The 21091-nt window shown below is 45.8% G+C and overlaps 1 protein-coding gene across 1 annotated transcript in view; it reads left to right on the top strand.

Moving 5' to 3' along the window:
* LOC124593953 (lipopolysaccharide-induced tumor necrosis factor-alpha factor homolog) overlaps positions 1–21091 on the top strand; it is a 376268-nt gene that overhangs the window by 78360 nt on the left and 276817 nt on the right. Inside the window, exon 2 of the mRNA XM_047132304.1 lies at positions 13706–13802. Coding sequence (XP_046988260.1) covers positions 13706–13802 — 97 coding nt within the window. The remainder of the gene's footprint in view (positions 1–13705; positions 13803–21091) is intronic.

The following is a 21091-nucleotide window of genomic DNA, read 5'->3' on the forward strand; positions in this document are numbered from 1 at the left end:
GTTTTCCTTATCATGAACGGCTTGCCATGCCATTTCCACCTGGCGCCTCAGTTGGACCAGCGTTCGTGCTGGACGTGCAGACCGCGTGAGACGACGCTTCATCCAGTCCCAAACATGCTCAATGGGGGACAGATCCGGAGATCTTGCTGGCCAGGGTAGTTGAGTTACACCTTCTAGAGCACGTTGGGTGGCACGGGATACATGCGGACGTGCATTGTCCTGTTGGAACAGCAAGTTCCCTTGCCGGTCTAGGAATGGTAGAACGATGGGTTCGATGACGGTTTGGATGTACCGTGCACTATTCAGTGTCCCCTCGACGATCACCAGTGGTGTACGGCCAGTGTAGGAGATCGCTCCCCACACCATGATGCCGGGTGTTGGCCCTGTGTGCCTCGGTCGTATGCAGTCCTGATTGTGGCGCTCACCTGCACGGCGCCAAACACGCATACGACCATCATTGGCACCAAGGCAGAAGCGACTCTCATCGCTGAAGACGACACGTCTCCATTCGTCCCTCCATTCACGCCTGTCGCGACACCACTGGAGGTGGGCTGCACGATGTTGGGGCGTGAGCGGAAGACGGCCCAACGGTGTGCGGGACCGTGGCCCAGCTTCATGGAGACGGTTGCGAATGGTCCTCGCCGATACCCCAGGAGCAACAGTGTCCCTAATTTGCTGGGAAGTGGCGGTGCGTTCCCCTACGGCACTGCGTAGGATCCTACGGTCTTGGCGTGCATCCGTGCGTCGCTGCGGTCCGGTCCCAGGTCGACGGGCACGTGCACCTTCCGCCGACCACTGACGACAACATCGATGTACTGTGGAGACCTCACGCCCCACGTGTTGAGCAATTCGGCGGTACGTCCACCCGGCCTCCCGCATGCCCACTATACGCCCTCGCTCAAAGTCCGTCAACTGCACATACGGTTCACGTCCACGCCGTCGCGGCATGCTACCAGTGTTAAAGACTGCGATGGAGCTCCGTATGCCACGGCAAACTGGCTGACACTGACGGCGGCGGTGCACAAATGCTGCGCAGCTAGCGCCATTCGACGGCCAACACCGCGGTTCCTGGTGTGTCCGCTGTGCCGTGCGTGTGATCATTGCTTGTACAGCCCTCTCGCAGTGTCCGGAGCAAGTATGGTGGGTCTGACACACCGGTGTCAATGTGTTCTTTTTTCCATTTTCAGGAGTGTATATATCGGTAGTAAAAGGCTTGTTGTATTTCAAGTTTTTATTGTTACAATTCGTGTGCTGTGAAAGTATACCGTTTCTAAATGTAGAAAAGTGTAAGTTAATTCAGGTGAATAGGAAAAGCAAACACGTAAAGTTCAGACACAGCATTAGTAGTGTTCTACTTGACACAGTCACATCATTTAAATGTCTGGGTGTAATGTTGCACTCACTCACTCCGTCTTCAGGCCACGAGTGGCCTACCGGGACCATCCGACCGCCATGGCATCCTCAGTGGAGGATGCGGATAGGAGTGGCGTGGGGTCAGCACACCGCTCTCCTGGTCGTTATGACGGTATTCTTGACCGAAGCCGCTACTATTCGGTCGAGTAGCTCCTCAATTGGCATCACGAGGCTGAGTGCATCCCGAAAAATGGCAACAGCGCATGGCGGTCTGAATGGTCACTCATCCAAGTGCCGACCACGTCCGACAGCGCTTAACTTCGGTGATCGCACGGGAACCGGTGTATCCACTGCGGCAAGGCCGTTGGCGACATGAAATAGAACGAGCATTGTTTGTGTTAGGAAAGACAAACAATCGAATTTGGTGTAATGAGACAATTTTAGGAGGACATGGTTCATCTGTAAAACAGAACGCATTTACGATGCTAGTGCAACCTATCCTTGAGTACCTCTCGAACGTTTGGGATCGGCACCAGGTCGGATCAGATGAAGACATCGAAGCAGTTCAGTGGCGGGCTGTTAGGTCTGTTACCGGTAGGTTCGAACAACATGCAGCTGTTACGGAGATGCTTCGGAAACTCAAATGGGAATTACTGGAGGGAAGACAACTTTCATTTCGAGGAGCACTGCTAGGAAAATTTAGATAACCGGCTTTCGATCCGACTGCAGAATGATTCTACCACCATCAACAAACATTTCGTGTCTGGACCACAAAGATAAGATACGAGAAACTAGGTCTCAAAAAATGGGTCTGAGCACTATGGGACTTAACATCTATGGTCATCAGTCCCCTAGAACTTAGAACTACTTAAACCTAACTAACCTAAGGACATCACACAACACCCAGCCATCACGAGGCAGAGAAAATCCCTGACCCCGCCGGGAATCGAACCCGGGAACCCGGGCGTGGGAAGCGAGAACGCTACTGCACAACCACGAGATGCGGGCAACTAGGTCTCATGTAGAGGTATATAGACAGCAGTTTTTCCCTCGCTCCATTTGCGAGTGAATCAGGAGAGTAAATGGCTACTAAGGGCACAGGCACGCACCGCACGGCGGCTTGCTAAAAAATGGTTCAAATGGCTCTGAGCACTATGGGACTTAAACATCTGAGGTCATCAGTCCCCTAGAACTTAGAACTCCTTAAACCTAACTAACCTAAGGACACTACACACATACGTGCCCGAGGCAGGATTCGAACCTGCGACCGTAGCGGTGGCTTGCAGAGTACGTATTTAGACGCAGGTGTAGAATGCTAAAGCACAACGATTATCGATCAAAAGCACGCCGTTTTGATACAATTTGTTGTAGTTAAATATTAAATAATGACATTTGTGTATATCATATGTGGAGACTTGGATGGCAGGTTGAAGCCATTGTGCAGCTGATAGCATCGCGAGCTGTGGAGAGAACAGTAGCAGGTTCGCATCTACCTCCTTCAAATTTTTTTCACCTTTCGTTTTGTAACAAATTATGGATCATTCTTATTCACTTAACAGAAGTATTACCTGCATCAGTCGAAGTTATTTATTATAAATAAAAATTTGCTGAAATTTTTGTTGCCAAGGCCAACGACTGGAATGTTTCCCCAGTGGCCAGAAGTCTTAAAATAACTGCCAGTTTATGTCAGAAAGTAAATAGAAGTTAGGTGCTGGATGTTTAGCTATTATCAAACTCCAATGTATAGGCATGCGTATTCAAAAGCAGAGATATATAAACAGGCAAAATTCGGCGCTGCGGTCGGCATCGCCTATATAAGACAACAAGTATCAGGAGCAGTGGTTAGATCGGTTACTGCTGCTCCAATGGCAGGTTATCAAGATTTAAGCGAGTTTGAACGTGGTGTTATAGTCGGCGCAAGAGCGATGGGACACAGCGTCTCTCAGATAGCGATGTGATGTGGATTTTCCCGTACGACCATTTCAGGAATGTACCGTCCATATCAGGAATCCGGTAAAACAAAAATCTCCGACGTCACTGTGGGTGGAACAAGATCCTGCAGAAACGGGAGCAACAATGACTGAAGAGAATCTTTCAGCGTGACAGAATTGCAACCCTTCCGCAGATTTCAATGCTGGCCCATCAACAAGTGTCAGCGTGCGAACCATTCAACGAAACATCATTGATATGGGTTTTCGGAGCCGAACGCCCACTCGTCTACCCTTGATGACTGCACGGTACAAAGCTGTACGCCTCGCCTGAGCCGGCCAGCACCGACATTGGACTGTTGATGACTGGAAACATGTTGCCTAGTTGGACGAGTCTCGTTTCAAATAGTATCGAGTGGATTGGCGTGTACGGGCACGGACACAAGCTCATGAATTCGTAAACCCTGTACGTCAGCAGGGGACTGTTCAAGCTGGTAGAGACTCTGTAATGGTTTGAGGCGTGTGCAGTTGCAGTGATATGGGATCCCTGACAAGTCTAGATACGACTCTGACAGATGACATGTACGTTAGCATCCTGCCTGATCACCTGCATCCATTCATGTCCACTGCGCATTCGGGGCCGGCCTTGGTGAATTGCAGCAGGACAATGCCGCCGTTGGATAAGCAGCTGAGCAGCAAGTCGTATACTCCTAGCTCACTCATTTGTTACATAGTTTAATTCTTAATTTCTTTGCGTGTTTTTGGTACTTGCATTGTTTAATTCATAAATTTCGGGCGTATTATAGTATTTGAGAGATGTAGCATCGCGTTTTAGTACCTGAATAGTGTAAATTCGCGTAGTCGTTTGTCTACTGTTTTTGTTTTGAACGGCCAGTGTCGGTTGGTCACAGTCAGTGTGCTCCCTGCCGCCGTTGGATAAGCAGCTGAGCAGCAAGTCGTATACTCCTAGCTCACTCATTTGTTACATAGTTTAATTCTTAATTTCTTTGCGTGTTTTTGGTACTTGCATTGTTTAATTCATAAATTTCGGGCGTATTATAGTATTTGAGAGTGTAGCATCGCGTTTTAGTACCTGAATAGTGTAAATTCGCGTAGTCGTTTGTCTACTGTTTTTGTTTTGAACGGCCAGTGTCGGTTGGTCACAGTCAGTGTGCTCCCTGCCGCCGTTGGATAAGCAGCTGAGCAGCAAGTCGTATACTCCTAGCTCACTCATTTGTTACATAGTTTAATTCTTAATTTCTTTGCGTGTTTTTGGTACTTGCATTGTTTAATTCATAAATTTCGGGCGTATTATAGTATTTGAGAGTGTAGCATCGCGTTTTAGTACCTGAATAGTGTAATTTCGCTTAGTCTCCTTCCGCCGCCGAGCAGTGTCAGCAGTGCGCAAGTAGCAGCATTACTGCATTTACTAGGCAATCTTGTATTTTAATAACCGTTTAAATTTTGTCGATTTGTTTGCGCTCTCTGTAGATTAGTTCAGACGTTCTTTGTAAAACAGTTTTTAGCATGGATAGGGACTGCAACTGCTGTGTTCGGATGCAGGCTGAGTTGGCATCCCTTCGCTCCCAGCTTCAGGCAGTGTTGGCTTCGGTCACACAGCTTGAGGCTGTTGCCAATGGGCATCACTGTGGGGGTCCGGATGGGGGTTTGTCGGGGACGGCCAGCTCGTCCCACGCATCCCCTGATCGGACTACGACTGTGGTTGCCCGGGATACTGCCCGCATTGAGGCTGATCCCTCACCTGTGGTAGAGTGGGAGGTCGATTCAAGGTGTGGCAGGGGGCGAAAGACATTCCGGAGGGCTGAACGGAAAGCCTCTCCAGTTTGTCTGACGAACCGGTTTCAGGCTCTGTCTCAGGCTGATACTGATCTTCGGCCTGACATGGTTGCTTGTCCTGTTCCAGAGGTTGCCCCTCAGTCTGCAAGATCCGGGCAGTTGCAGAGGGTGGGCTTACTGGTAGTTGGGAGCTCCAACGTCAGGCGCGTAATGGGGCCCCTTAGGGAAATGGCAGAAAGAGAGGGGAAGAAAACCAATGTGCACTCCGTGTGCATACCGGGGGGAGTCATTCCAGATGTGGAAAGGGTCCTTCCGGATGCCATGAAGGGTACAGGGTGCACCCATCTGCAGGTGGTCGCTCATGTCGGCACCAATGATGTGTGTCGCTATGGATCGGAGGAAATCCTCTCTGGCTTCCGGCGGCTATCTGATTTGGTGAAGACTGCCAGTCTCGCTAGCGGGATGAAAGCAGAGCTCACCATCTGCAGCATCGTCGACAGGACTGACTGCGGACCTTTGGTACAGAGCCGAGTGGAGGGTCTGAATCAGAGGCTGAGACGGTTCTGCGACCATGTGGGCTGCAGATTCCTCGACTTGCGCCATAGGGTGGTGGGGTTTCGGGTTCCGCTGGATAGGTCAGGAGTCCACTACACGCAACAAGCGGCTACACGGGTAGCAGGGGTTGTGTGGCGTGGGCTGGGCGGTTTTTTAGGTTAGATTGCCTTGGGCAAGTACAGAAAGGGCAACAGCCTCAACGGGTGCGGGGCAAAGTCAGGACATGCGGGGACCAAGCAGCAATCGGTATTGTAATTGTCAACTGTCGAAGCTGCGTTGGTAAAGTACCGGAACTTCAAGCGCTGATAGAAAGCACCGAAGCTGAAATCGTTATAGGTACAGAAAGCTGGCTTAAGCCAGAGATAAATTCTGCCGAAATTTTTACAAAGGTACAGACGGTGTTTAGAAAGGATAGATTGCATGCAACCGGTGGTGGAGTGTTCGTCGCTGTTAGTAGTAGTTTATCCTGTAGTGAAGTAGAAGTGGATAGTTCCTGTGAATTATTATGGGTGGAGGTTACACTAAACAACCGAACTAGGTTAATAATTGGCTCCTTTTACCGACCTCCCGACTCAGCAGCATTAGTGGCAGAACAACTGAGAGAAAATTTGGAATACATTTCACATAAATTTTCTCAGCATGTTATAGTCTTAGGTGGAGATTTCAATTTACCAGATATAGACTGGGACACTCAGATGTTTAGGACGGGTGGTAGGGACAGAGCATCGAGTGACATTATACTGAGTGCACTATCCGAAAATTACCTCGAGCAATTAAATAGAGAACCGACTCGTGGAGATAACATCTTGGACCTACTGATAACAAACAGACCCGAACTTTTCGACTCTGTATGTACAGAACAGGGAATCAGTGATCATAAGGCCGTTGCAGCATCCCTGAATATGGAAGTTAATAGGAATATAAAAAAAGGGAGGAAGGTTTATCTGTTTAGCAAGAGTAATAGAAGGCAGATTTCAGACTACCTAACAGATCAAAACGAAAATTTCTGTTCCGACACTGACAATGTTGAGTGTTTATGGAAAAAGTTCAAGGCAATCGTAAAATGCGTTTTAGACAGGTACGTGCCGAGTAAAACTGTGAGGGACGGGAAAAACCCACCGTGGTACAACAACAAAGTTAGGAAACTACTGCGAAAGCAAAGAGAGCTCCACTCCAAGTTTAAACGCAGCCAAAACCTCTCAGACAAACAGAAGCTAAACGATGTCAAAGTTAGCGTAAGGAGGGCTATGCGTGAAGCGTTCATTGAATTCGAAAGTAAAATTCTATGTACCGACTTGACAGAAAATCCTAGGAAGTTCTGGTCTTACGTTAAATCAGTAAGTGGCTCGAAACAGCATATGCAGACACTACGGGATGATGATGGCATTGAAACAGAGGATGACACGCGTAAAGCTGAAATACTAAACACCTTTTTCCAAAGCTGTTTCACAGAGGAAGACCGCACTGCAGTTCCTTCTCTAAATCCTCGCACAAACGAAAAAATGGCTGACATCGAAATAAGTGTCCAAGGAATAGAAAAGCAACTGGAATCACTCAATAGAGGAAAGTCCACTGGACCTGACGGGATACCAATTCGATTCTACACAGAGTACGCGAAAGAACTTGCCCCCCTTCTAACAGCCGTGTACCGCAAGTCTCTAGAGGAACAAAAGGTTCCAAATGATTGGAAAAGAGCACAGGTAGTCCCAGTCTTCAAGAAGGGTCGTCGCGCAGATGCGCAAAACTATAGACCTATATCTCTTACGTCGATCTCTTGTAGAATTTTAGAACATGTTTTTTGCTCGCGTATCATGTCATTTCTGGAATCCCAGAATCTACTATGTAGGAATCAACATGGATTCCGGAAACAGCGATCGTGTGAGACCCAACTCGCCTTATTTGTTCATGAGACCCAGAAAATATTAGATACAGGCTCCCAGGTAGATGCTATTTTTCTTGACTTCCGGAAGGCGTTCGATACAGTTCCGCACTGTCGCCTGATAAACAAAGTAAGAGCCTACGGAATATCAGACCAGCTGTGTGGCTGGATTGAAGAGTTTTTAGCAAACAGAACACAGCATGTTGTTATCAATGGAGAGACGTCTACAGACGTTAAAGTAACCTCTGGCGTGCCACAGGGGAGTGTTACGGGACCATTGCTTTTCACAATATATATAAATGACCTAGTAGATAGTGTCGGAAGTTCCATGCGGCTTTTCGCGGATGATGCTGTAGTATACAGAGAAGTTGCAGCATTAGAAAATTGTAGCGAAATGCAGGAAGATCTGCAGCGGATAGGCACTTGGTGCAGGGAGTGGCAACTGACCCTTAACATAGACAAATGTAATGTATTGCGAATACATAGAAAGAAGGATCCTTTATTGTATGATTATATGATAGCGGAACAAACACTGGTAGCAGTTACGTCTGTAAAATATCTGGGAGTATGCGTGCGGAACAATTTGAAGTGGAACGATCATATAAAATTAATTGTTGGTAAGGCGGGTACCAGGTTGAGACTCATTGGGAGAGTGCTTAGAAAATGTAGTCCATCAACAAAGGAGGTGGCTTACAAAACACTCGTTCGACCTATACTTGAGTATTGCTCATCAGTGTGGGATCCGTACCAGGTCGGGTTGACGGAAGAGATAGAGAAGATCGAAAGAAGAGCGGCGCGTTTCGTTACCGGGTTATTTGGTAACCGTGATAGCGTTACGGAGATGTTTAGCAAACTCAAGTGGCAGACTCTGCAAGAGAGGCGCTCTGCATCGCGGTGTAACTTGCTCGCCAGGTTTCGAGAGGGTGCGTTTCTGGATGAGGTATCGAATATATTGCTTCCCCCTACTTATACCTCCCGAGGAGATCACGAATGTAAAATTAGAGAGATTAGAGCGCGCACGGAGGCTTTCAGACAGTCGTTCTTCCCGCGAACCATACGCGACTGGAACAGGAAAGGGAGGTAATGACAGTGGCACGTAAAGTGCCCTCCGCCACACACCGTTGGGTGGCTTGCGGAGTATCAATGTAGATGTAGATGTAGATGTAGAATGCGCAACCCCGCACATCCAGAATTGCCACAGAATGGCTCCATGAACACTCTTCTGAGTTTAAACACTCCTGCTGGCCACGGAACTCCCCAGACATGAACATTATTGAACATATCTGGGATACCATGCAGCGTGCTGTTCAGAAGAGGTCTCCACTCCCTCGTACTCTTACGGATTTATGGACAGCCCTGCTGAATTCATGGTGTCAGTTTCCTCCAGCACTACTTCAGACGTTAGTCGAGGCCATGCCACGTCGTGTTGCGACACTTCTGCGCGCTCGCGTGGGCCTTACACGATATTAGCCAGGTACCAGTTTCTTTGGCTCTTCAGTGTATATACGTACGTTTTGGGATAATGGACTGCCTCATGTTTGTATCTTTCTGTTAAATATCTTTTTCAGTTGTGGCGAGCAGCTTCGAAAAAATCTCCAACTCAAATGAAATCCATACGTTACTTCAGAGTGTTGGTAGTCAATGCAAACTCGAGAAGTTTGGTACACAAGCGTAAATCGACATTAGACTTTATACTTTTAACTGCAGGTTGTCCCAAAAACACTCCGACAAACTATAGGGACAGTTTTCTTATACATAAATAAGTAAAAAATGTCTAGTAAAAATAGGCTGAAAATGCATAGTTTAAGAGTTATGAGCACTTTTTCATCTTCGATACCATCAAACATATCTCATTTACTGCTGGCTCTTTGCTTTCCATATTTTTGGAGGAGGTAGTATGGACCAAACAATAAAAAATGTCCAGTGAAATACATACTTTAAGACCTATGAACACTCACTCATCTTCGCCTGTGTGATACATATCTCTTCTAATGAACAAGAGCTCAGAGCTATTGAGGTATGTATTTTACATCCCATGTTAAGTAAACATTCTTTGTTTTTGGTCCATACTGCCTCTTTCAAAAATATGGAAAGCGAAGAGCTTGCAGTAAAAGAGATGTGTTTCATAGTATCGAAGATGAATATGTGCTCTTAAGATATGCGCTTTACAGCACTTGTTTACTAGACCTTTTTTTGTTTTAGTGTAAGAAACCTGTCCGTGAAGTTTGCCGGTGTTTTTTTGGGATGCCCTGTACATTCAATTAAAACCGAAGGTAGGATGCAGATTCAACTGAGTTAACAAATAACTTGTACTTGGTGATGTCTATCAGTTCCTTGTACAGCGTTATTCGCTCTTCGAGCTACCCACGAGTCCAGAATCTTCTTCGCGATTTTCTCCTCTTTTCTTTGACATTTGCTAACAGAGTTAGCGCAGTTACATTTGTAAAGAAATGGTGTGATCTACGCGCCAGATGCAGCAGACTGTCGCTGGAGAGCGCTGAGGTCGCAAATCATGGCGAGGAGCACTTTCCGGGAGATGCAGCACATCGTTTCAGACCGTGTAGCAACTACTACGAACACAACGCTCGGCTTGCTTCGCGATGGGAAACACGCCCATTGTAAAGACGGCTTTAGGGCGGTGGCTCACTAGTGCGTCCACGTTCACGACCACCGACTGGCCGTGGACACAGCAAATGCGACCTGGGCTGTGGCCAGCCGGCACGCCTGGCAGTGAATTATTATGAACGATATATATGGTACTGCAGTGCCTGTGCATGTCCGAAGGCAATTTGCGTCGCAATCAGAGTAACACAGGTACTGCAAAATCATTTTTACACTGAAGAGCCAAAGAAACTGGTGTACCTGCCTAATATCGTGTAAGGCCCACGCGATCGCGCAGAAGTGCCGCAACACGACGTGGCGTGGGCTCGACTAATGACTGAAGTAGTGCTGGAGGGAACTGACACCATGAATCCTACAGGGCTGTCTATACATCACTAAGAGTACGAGGGGGTGGATATCTGTTCTGAACAACACGTTGCAAGGCATCCCAGATATGCTCAATAATGTTCATTTCTTGGGAGTTTGGTGGCCAGCGGAAGGGTTTAAACTCAGAAGAATGTTCCCGGAGCCACTCTGTAGCAATTCTGGATATGTGGTGTATCGCATTGTCCCGCTGGAAAGTCCGTCGGAAAGCACAATCGACATGAAAGGATGCAGGTGATCAGACAGGATGCTTCTGCATGCGTCACCTGTCAGAGTCGTACCTAGACGTGTCAGAGGTCCCATATCACTCCAACTGCACACGCCCCACACCATTACAGAGCCTCCAGATTATCTCTATACCCGTACACGTCCATTCGCTCGATACAATTTGAAACGAGACTCGTCCGACCAGCAACATGTTTCCAGTCATCAACAGTCAAATGTCGGTATTGACGGGTCCAGACGTAAATCTTTTTGTCGTGGTAGTCATCATGGCTACACGAGTGGGCTTTCGGCTCCCAGTCAGTGGACATAAAAGTTTTCTGGGTATTGTACCGAGTCATATTGTATAAAACTACTGCTGGAGAAAACCAACGTTTCGGCCACGGTTGCGGCGCCCATCTTCTGCCAGACCTAGAAGACGGCCGCTGCAACCGTGACCGAAACGTTGGTTTTCTCCAGCAGTAGTTTTATACAATACGACGCGGTACAATATCCAGAAAACTTTTATGTCGATCTACTCTGGCCGCGGAAGCCTACGCAATTACATATCGATGATGTTTCGTTGAATGGTTCGCACGCTGACACTTGTTGATGGTCCAGCATTCAAATCTGCTGTATTTTGCGGAATGGTTGCACCTTTGTCACGTTGAACGATTCTCTTCACTCGTCGTTGGTCCCGTTCTTGCAGGATCTTTTTCCGGCCGCACCGATATCAGAGATTTGATGATTTGCTGGATTCCTGATATTCACGTACGGGAAAATCCCCATCTCATCGTCTCCTCGGATATGCTGTGTCCAGTCGCTCGTGCGCCGACTATAATACCACTTTCAAACTCACTTAAATCTTGATAACCTGCCATTGAAGCAGCAGTAACCGATCTAACAACGGCGCCAGACACTTGTTGTCTGAAATAGGCGTTGCCGACCTCAGTGCCGTATTCTGCCTGTTTACATATCTTTGTGTTTGAATACGCATGCCTATGCCAGTTTCTTTGGCGCTTCAGTGTATCTGTCGATACCGGGCAAGGGACTTTCAAGTACAATCTCTGACCTGTACGGGAATATACATAATGGATGTAAGAGTAGAGGTCGTAGATGGTCGACGACGTACGAGAATTTGGGGCTGGCCGTGAGTCGTGCACGGATAGCCAAATGGTAAGGCGAGCAGTCCGGGTTCGAGTCCCGGTCCGCCACAAATTTACATTGTCGTCATTCCATTCTACAGCTGATGGTTGACCTTATGCGTAGATGCGAATTCATTTATTGTATTTAATGTGTGGCAGTAGACTGGTCGCAGCTCAGTTGCATGATAGAGGCCACGGAGTTAGCCATTGGCTGTATACGTCTGGAATTGTGAGGTGAAACGAAAATAGTAAAAATAGTGACTACTTACTATGTTGCAATTTCACTCACAAAGGAATCGTTGTTCCTTTTTTTGTGAAAGACAAAGATATTCAACTGTTGTCACTCTCGAACTAGACGTTCCGCAGAGCGCACGTTGCACATGTCCGAAAGAAGAGACACTAGGCAGTTTCCGCAGCTGTTACACATCACATATAAATTAAAGGTGGAGAGGGGAAGACAGGAAAGGAAGAGGAGGGGATCACTGGTGTGACTGCATCGAGACATTACGCAGAATCAGCGGCGACGAGTGAAAATGTGTACCGGACCGGATTCGAATGCGAGATCTCCTACTCACTAGGCATATGCGTTAACCACTGCACCAACCGAAACACGGCATCATTATAATTGCGCTAACTATCTCGACACGCCTCATGGCTGGTCCACATTCTCATCGAGCGCCACCTGTCCGCTTTCCCTGTCTATTTCCTCGCTCTCTGAGATTCCCACCGGAGGTCAGACGTTTCTGTGCATCCGCCATGAGACGTGCTGAGATAGCCCGCACGGGTGAGATAACGCTGCCTCTTAGATGGCCCCAGTGGTTGACGCACCTGCCTAGTAAGCAGGAGATCCCGGCCTCGAATCCTAGTCCGGTACACATTTTCACTCGTCGCCGCTGATTCCGCGTTATGTCCCGATACAGTCACACCACTGATCCCCTCCCCTTCCTTTGCTCTCTTTCCCTCTCCATCTTCAATTTACATAAGACCCAATTAGCACTACAAAAACATATCACACCTCAGCAAGAACAGTGACACAACTAAAAAATGTAATACTTGAGACAAATCGACTTAAAGAATTTTACATAATTCATACTGACATAGTGTAAGCGTCCTTTATATTTCAAGTAAGTAATGTTGGCAGTAAATTTTATTATAATCTGTACAACAGTGGTGTGGACATTTAGTTCTGTTCTCGTTCAAACGTTTGTGAATTCCCAAGGGACCAGACTGCTGACGTCATCGCTCCCTAGACTTACGCACAACTTAAACTAACTTAGGCTAAGAACAACTCACACACCAATGTCCATGGGAGGACTCGAATCTCCAGCGGGAGGGGCCGAGCAATCCGTGACATGGCGCCTCTAACCACGCGGCCACTCCGCGCGGCCTCTGTTCTCGTCGAATGTGATGTGCTATCAGGTAATTATTAATTAATTCTTTGAGTTGTGTCACTTTTTTGATTTTCTAAAAACTGCTTTTTTATGACTCCTTTTGCAAACTTTTGCCACTTTTGCATCCCAAATAATGAATTTTTTTACTTACTCTGAGATTCGAACTTCCATCAGGCAAAATTAATACTTCAGTTAAAATAAAAAAGAAAAAGTAGTTGAAATTGTTATATTAGAAAAACAGCAAATGCAAAACTTCATTTTATGAAAAGTAATACAATTTTAAGGAACATCAATTAGGTACAATTTGAGGAACACAGTTTACGAAAACATAAGATCATCAATTGGATTATACAAAGTAGGAACACTTTTCATAAAGAAATGACATTCAAAATGAACTGTGTTTACAGCAGAAATTTCAGTTTTTTTTTCTTGTCTGCTGTAGCTCACAAAATTTCGTAATTTTTGTTACAGCTGTTATCGTCAAAACAGTGCCTGGTCCTTCAGATGCAGTTTTCCAACACGGCCATTTAGCCACGATCGGGCTGGCCCACCTCATACGTGGATGCAAGTACGTCTGAAGAACATCGTAATGTAAGATTCAGACATTGTAATAATAAATGATACTAAACGTTACATTAACCTTATACATGAAAAGTGTCAAAACTCAGAATGTGCTTCAGTCCGGAACATTACTGCTGCTACGGTCGCAGGTTCGAATCCTGCCTCGGGCATGGATGTGTGTGATGTCCTTAGTTTAAGTTAGGTTTAAGTAGTTCTAAGTCTAGGGGACTGATGACCTCCGATGTTAAGTCCCATAGTACTTAGAGCCATTAAAATCATTTTTTGTTCAGAATGTGCCGCTGTCGTTGAATGACCGGTACACACCTGTCAGTAGAAACGGTGAAGTGACACCGTTCTTGCCGTGGCGAATCGTGAAGTAGCCTACAACAAAACTGACAAAAATGTCCTGAAATGGACAAATTGCGAGGTCGATATGTGGCGTTTTTCCTCCACGTTGGGCCACTTCACACGTATTTTTGAGTGAGAAAAACTAAACACGTTTCTTGACTTGTGTCACTTTTCTTACCAATTACTACATACGTTACGGCGGTCTGCCACGGCTGTCGGATTACACTCTGTGAATTACATGTATGTGTTCTGTTAATAAAAAGTAAATGAACATAAAAGAACTTACAGAGTGCGTTTTGTTCCTGTGATTTTGTACGTTCACTGCCACCGAACATTATAGTCGTTTCCTCCCACATTTCCTTTCTCAGGTTTTTATTTGCACGTTCTTCGGATGACAAGTTACGGGGAGCAGGCCCCTATCTAATTTTATTAATAAACGTCTCCGTTTCGAAGTCCATAATGACAGAAATTTCCTTTTCAGAATGACAGTAACAAACAAGGAATCAAATGTAAAAAAAAAAAAAAAAAAAATCAACGCGGCTGGAAACGCATCGACGGTTGGCCACACTGTACCATTCTGGTGTGCACGCTGTCCTAAGCAGCTGCGTGCAACCTTTTCTTTTTTCATTTTATTGGCTTTCGGATCGTTCTCATTCAGCATCTCGATGCACAGATGATACAATAGTGTACTGGGCACTATTTCCTTGTCAGTTACGACGATACGAAAGTAAGGACAATATAACACCGAGTCCCCGAGCGGAGAAAATGTCTGACCCGCCCAGCGTGCAACTTTGACCGCAGCGGCTGACTGGCCGGCGACTGGTCGCATGACAAAGTACAGGGTGAGTCAAAAAGGACTTTACAACTTTGGAACGATATATAAATTTATTGAGATAACTAACAGAATCGGTAGATGTGTCATTTTGGAGGAAACAACATCAAATTACATTCATCACAGTACCCTATTCCGGCACCAGGACGGCCAGTGTAGTGCACAGGTAAAATAGCTGCTTTCACTGGTACGGAGCGTGCTCGTCGTGTGTTCTGTTTCGTGAAACGAACTCTGCAACAACTGTGCGGAGTAAATTTCTTACCGAATACGCTGAAGAACTTACAGGCAGGCCTACAATTTACTCTTGGCTCAAGAGAATTTTGGAACACGTATTATGTTCGAGTATAATGACTTTTCTGAAGACTAGAAATCCACTCTGTAGGAATCAGCATGGGTTTCGAAAAAGACGGTCGTGTGAAACCCAGCTCGCGCTATTCGTTCACGAGACTCAGAAGGCCATACACACGGGTTCCCAGGTAGATGCCGTGTTTCTTGACTTCCGCAAGGCGTTCGATACAGGTCCCCACAGTCGTTTAATGAACAAAGTAAGAGGATATGGACTATCAGACCAATTGTGTGATTTAATTGAAGAGTTCCTAGATAACAGAACGCAGCATGTCATTCTCAATGGAGAGAAGTTTTCCGACGTAAGAGTGATTTCAGGTGTGCCACAGGGGAGTGTCGTAGGACCGTTGCTATTGACAATATACATAAACGACCTTGTGGATAACATCGGAAGTTCACTGAGGCTTTTTGCGGATGATGTTGTAGAATATCGAGAGGTTGTAACAATGGAAAACTGTACTGATATGCAGGAGGATCTGCAACGAATTGACGCATGGTGCAGGGAATGTCAATTGAATCTCAATGTAGACAAATGTAATGTGCTGCGAATACATTCTCTATTTACATTGACAACTGTCTCTTCTTTTTTAATTGGTTGTGTATCACTTTACATGTTTCATACCTCTTGATGCAGCCTTGACTAGTACTAATTTTATCTTATTTTATTAGTTCTGTTAATTAATAGAAACTGTTATGTAGGCATGCTATTCCTATTTTATGCTAAAGGTTTTCCTGTCAACTCCATTGATATTTATGTACTGTTCAGTTTTTACTATTTCATTGCAAAGATGTTCTTACTGTATGTTTCTACTTCACTCTAGATGTGTTACTTCTCTTCCAATGTTGTCTGCTAACATTTGACTTCTTTGGTGATAATACTCTGTAAATGTCTGAAGATGGCCTTGTAAGCCGAAAACCGGTTAGCAATAAAAGTAATATTGTAGAACAAAAGCAAACTGGTGCTTTTCATTTATTATTATAATGTTGTTCTACCAAAAACCTACGGAAGATTCTGTTAATATGAAAGAAAGATCCTTTATCATTTAGCTACAATATACCAGGTCAGCAACTGGAAGCAGTTAATTCCATAAATTATCTGGGAGTAGACATTAGGAGTGATTTAAAATGGAATCATCATATAAAGTTGATCGTCGGTAAAGCAGATGCTAGACTGAGATTCATTGGAAGAATCCTAAGGAAATGCAATCCGAAAACAAAGGAAGTAGGTTACAGTACACTTGTTCGCCCACTGCTTGAATACTGCTCACCAGATAGGGTTGATAGAAAAGATAGAGAAGATCCAACAGAGAGCAGCGCGCTTCGTTACAGGATCATTTAGTAATGGCGAGAGCGTTACGGAGATGATAGATAAACTCCAGTGGAAGACTCTGCAGGAGAGACGCTCAGTAGCTCGGTACGGGCTTTTGTTGAAGTTTCGAGAACATACCTTCACCGAGGAGTCAAGCAGTATATTGCTCCCTCCTACGTATATCTCGGGAAGAGACCATGAGGATAAAATCAGAGAGATTAGGCCCACACAGAGGCATACCGATAATCTTTCTTTCCACGAACAATACGAGACTGGAATAGAATGGAGAATCGATAGAGGTACTCAAAGTGCCCTCCGCCACACAGCGTCAGGTGACTTGCGGAGTATGGATGTAGATGTAGAACTTTGTTGAGACGGGTTGTTCACACGACATGATAAATCAACAGGTCGCCCGCATGTTGATGATGATGTTGTTGTTGTTGTTGTTGTGGTCTTCAGTCCTGAGACTGGTTTGATGCAGCTCTCCATGCTACTCTATCCTGTGGAAGCTTCTTCATCTCCCAGTACCTACTGCAGCCTACATCCTTCTGAATCTGCTTAGTGTATTCATCTCTTGGTCTCCCTCTACGATTTTTACCCTCCACGCTGCCCTATAATACTAAATTGGTGATCCCTCGATGTATCAGAACATGTCCTACCAACCGATCCCTTCTTCTAGTCAAGTTGTGCCACAAGCTCCTCTTCTCCCCAATTCTATTCAATACCTCCTCATTATTTATGCGATCTACCCATCTACTGTTCAGCATTCTTCTGTAGCACCACATATCGAAAGCTTCTATTCTCTTCTTGTCTAAACTATTTATGGTCCACCTTTCACTTCCATACATGGCTACACTCCATACAAATACTTTCAGAAACGACTTCCTGACATTTAAATCTATACTCGTTGTTAACAAATTTTTCTTCTTCAGAAACGCATTCCTTGCCATTGCCAGTACAGGTTAGGAAGAGCTTTGCCCCCAGTGCACAAAAATAAACGCGACGTACTTCTCGCGAGACTGGCATACTAAACAATTTAGCCGACCTGAAAAATCGAATCTACGCTGCCGCTGCACAAGTTACGCTCGATTTGCTGCAACGAGTGTGGGAAGAAATCGATCTCTGGTGGGATGCCTGTCGCATTATCAATTGTAGTCACATTGCACCAAAATGACACTTGTCAGATTTATGTGAAACTTGAATTTGTTTGCTGCAAACTGACACGTCTACCGATTGTGTAAGTTATCTCGATAAATTTCTAATCATTCCATAGTTGTAAAGTCCTTTTTGACTCGCCCTGTTCTGGCTGGACGGAGCGGCTGGCCGCAGTCGGCTGTGTGCGCTTTACGCAGTCGCTCTCCATGTAAATCTGGGCGCAGCCGACCAGCCGCAAGCCCCGCCACGGCCACACTACAGTGCGCCAGAGCCCTGTTAGTGGGAGGACAACACGTAGATAGCGGCGCCGACTGAGTGGTCGATGGACCGGCCGGCGTTGTCCTGGAGCCTCATGAGTCTGTGGTTGGAGTGCACTGGCAGACATTGCGTATTGTGCTCCGTGACCCGCACTCAGGACACCGCAAGCGAAACTGTGATATTTTACAGCCTTCAGCTTGATTGTTATGGCAGTGAACTGCTTTGATGTGCCACCAGGCAGTTCATGTGGAATGCTACAAAACTTAATTCACGTACTGCAGTGCTTTTGCAGTATAGTGCTGATTTCCCTTTCAAGTTACTGAATAAGCTGTTTCCATATTCGTCGTTGCTTGAGAATTTCCTTGCCTGTAACTTTGCCTGTGTGCACACCTTTCCATTTTAATCTTGTTTACTGTTTTCTGTTTGCTAGACGATGATCAGTTTCTCTTAAGAAAAGGTAAACCCACCAGAGGGCAGTTCTGATTTGGTGCCTGATAATGGCAGCAAATCTCAAGAAAAATCTAAATAATTCACAGAATCTTCCGATCTAGAAGAAGCATTCGAGAGTGTGAAATGATGCAAGATGCTGGACATTCCGAGAAAAATAGGAGTAGACTACAGGGAAAGATGGGTGATATACTGTATGTAATGGGTGGTTATAATTAAACTTTGTAAGGTACCTGATGATGGTCGAAGTAGAGAGGATATAAAATGTAGACTGGCAATGGCAAGGAAAGCGTTTCTGAAGAAGAAAAATTTGTTAACATCAGGTATAGATTTAAATGTCAGGAAGTCGTTTCTGAAAGTATTGAATGGAGTGTAGCCATGTATGGAAGTGAAACATGGACGATAAATAGTTTAGACAAGAAGAGAATAGAAGCTTTCGATATGTGGTGCTACAGAAGAATGCTGAAGATTAGATGGGTAGATCGCATAACTAATGAGGAGGTATTGAATAGAATTGGGGAGAAGAGGAGCTTGTGGCACAACTTGACTAGAAGAAGGGATCGATTGGTAGGACATGTTCTGAGACATCGAGAGATCACCAATTTAGTATTGGAGGGCAGCGTGGAGGGTAAAAATCATAGAGGTAGACCAAGAGATGAATACACTAAGCAGATTCAGAAGGATGTATGTGGCAGTAGGTACTGGGAGATGAAGAAGCTTGCACAGGCTAGAGTAGCATGGAGAGCTGCATCAGACCAGTCTCAGGACTGAAGACAACAACAACAACAAGGTACCAGGACATGGGCACTTACACGTCAGCTTATCAACATTAGTATTAATAATAAAGGGACTGGCAAGGGCATCCGATCATGACTCTATTGAATTATGATGAATATGAGGCACTCTCAAGCAGTATTCCCTGCATGTCTGCATGATTAAGTCACTAACTTAAAGCGTTGGTGAATAGTGTCGGAAGTTGAGAATTGTAGAATATTAAGTCTGCAGCTGGCCGTAGCTCGCCGGGCTGCCGTGGGCGGCAGGTAGCGGTCACCGGAAACGCAGGACAATACGGCGCTTTTGGGGATAGCTCGGCATCCGGAGCCACCTGTGCTAGACAACACGTGGCGAAGACGGGAATTTCGTTTCACTAGGGGCGTTATGAGCTACTCGATCATTGGGTAGATGTCAGAAATGCCTTTGGAGGGATTTCGGCGATAATAGAGCGTTCGACATTGGCCGAAACGGGGTATTCTTCAGCCGTGTTTTCATACGCGTGTGAGACGGGAGAATTGTCGAGAGAGAGGACTTCGCCTTCAGCCATCGAGTGGTACGGACCTGAAGATGGCGTCTTGGCTATCGCCTTCGAAGGGAAATATACGGTCTGTATCACAGCACTGCAGCAACGCGTGTTCCGTGCGGAGTTCTGCGGTTAGAGCTCTTTGTGTGCTCAGAAGCGTGATTTTCACCAACGCTTAACCACTTCCAACAAATTACCTAATATTCTTGATCTGGTAGTTATCCTTGCGAGGTGCCGAGTATTTATCAACGTAGCTGCCGGTAATAGTAGCGCGTAATTGCAAATTGTTAATGTGCCATCCTCAGGAGTGTGTGGGTAGACAAAGCACATTTTTTGTAAATTTTGTCAGTTGTGGGGGATATCAAATTAAAATGCTAGTATTACAATCGAATGATCGACTTCATTACATGTACTCTAGTCACTGCACAGCTTGCCCAGACGGGCAGGAAAGAACGTTTGCGTGTTCTATGTCAGCGACGAACAAATAAGTTTACAACTTTCCCTATTTAACACGTTTAACACGGAATCTAACTATCGTACGAGTACCAAACTTGGTAGCATTAATGTCAAGGGCATGGAGAAGAGAAATAATGCAGAATCAGTTCAATTGGAACACTTTTAATGTGCTGCCACCAAAATAGGCTCAATATGGCACCCATCGGTGTCCAGAAGACTCTGAAAGCGCAGGATTGCATTCTGCACAGCAGAGCGAAGCATGTACATAGGTATGCTGGCTATCTCTCTTGATACGCTGCGCTTCAGATCAGCAAAGGTGTGAATGTTCCCGTGGTAAACCCTGTACTTCAGGTAGCCTCACAACCAGAAATCAGAGGGAGTGAGATCAGGTGATCGTGCCAGCCAACCATCTGGAAACTATCGACGTATAATTCGACTGATAATTCGATCGTTTCCAAACGTGTTTCGGTGAACTCCACGAGCGATATGCAGTGGGGCCCCATGTTGCATTAGAACTCTCTCTCCTGTAGGGGCCGGTCGTTGTGGCCGAGCGGTTTTAGGCGCTTCAGTTCCAAACCGCGCGACCGCTGCGATCGCAGGTTTGAATCCTGCCTCGGGCATAGATGTGTGCGTTGTCATTAGGTTAGTTAGGTTTAAGTAGTTCTAGGGGACTGATGATCTCAGATGTTAAGTCTCATAGAAATCCTGTGGGGTGAGTATGACATACTGGCGAAGCATGTCGTAGTAACGTTGGCCGGTCGCACTGTACGTCTTTGGTCCTTGGAGAGCCAACCTGTTCAAAAAAGAACGGGCCAATGATAAATGTAGCTATGAAGCCACACTATACGG

This window comes from Schistocerca americana, chromosome 1, assembly GCF_021461395.2.
Source record: "Schistocerca americana isolate TAMUIC-IGC-003095 chromosome 1, iqSchAmer2.1, whole genome shotgun sequence".
NCBI lineage: Eukaryota > Metazoa > Arthropoda > Insecta > Orthoptera > Acrididae > Schistocerca > Schistocerca americana.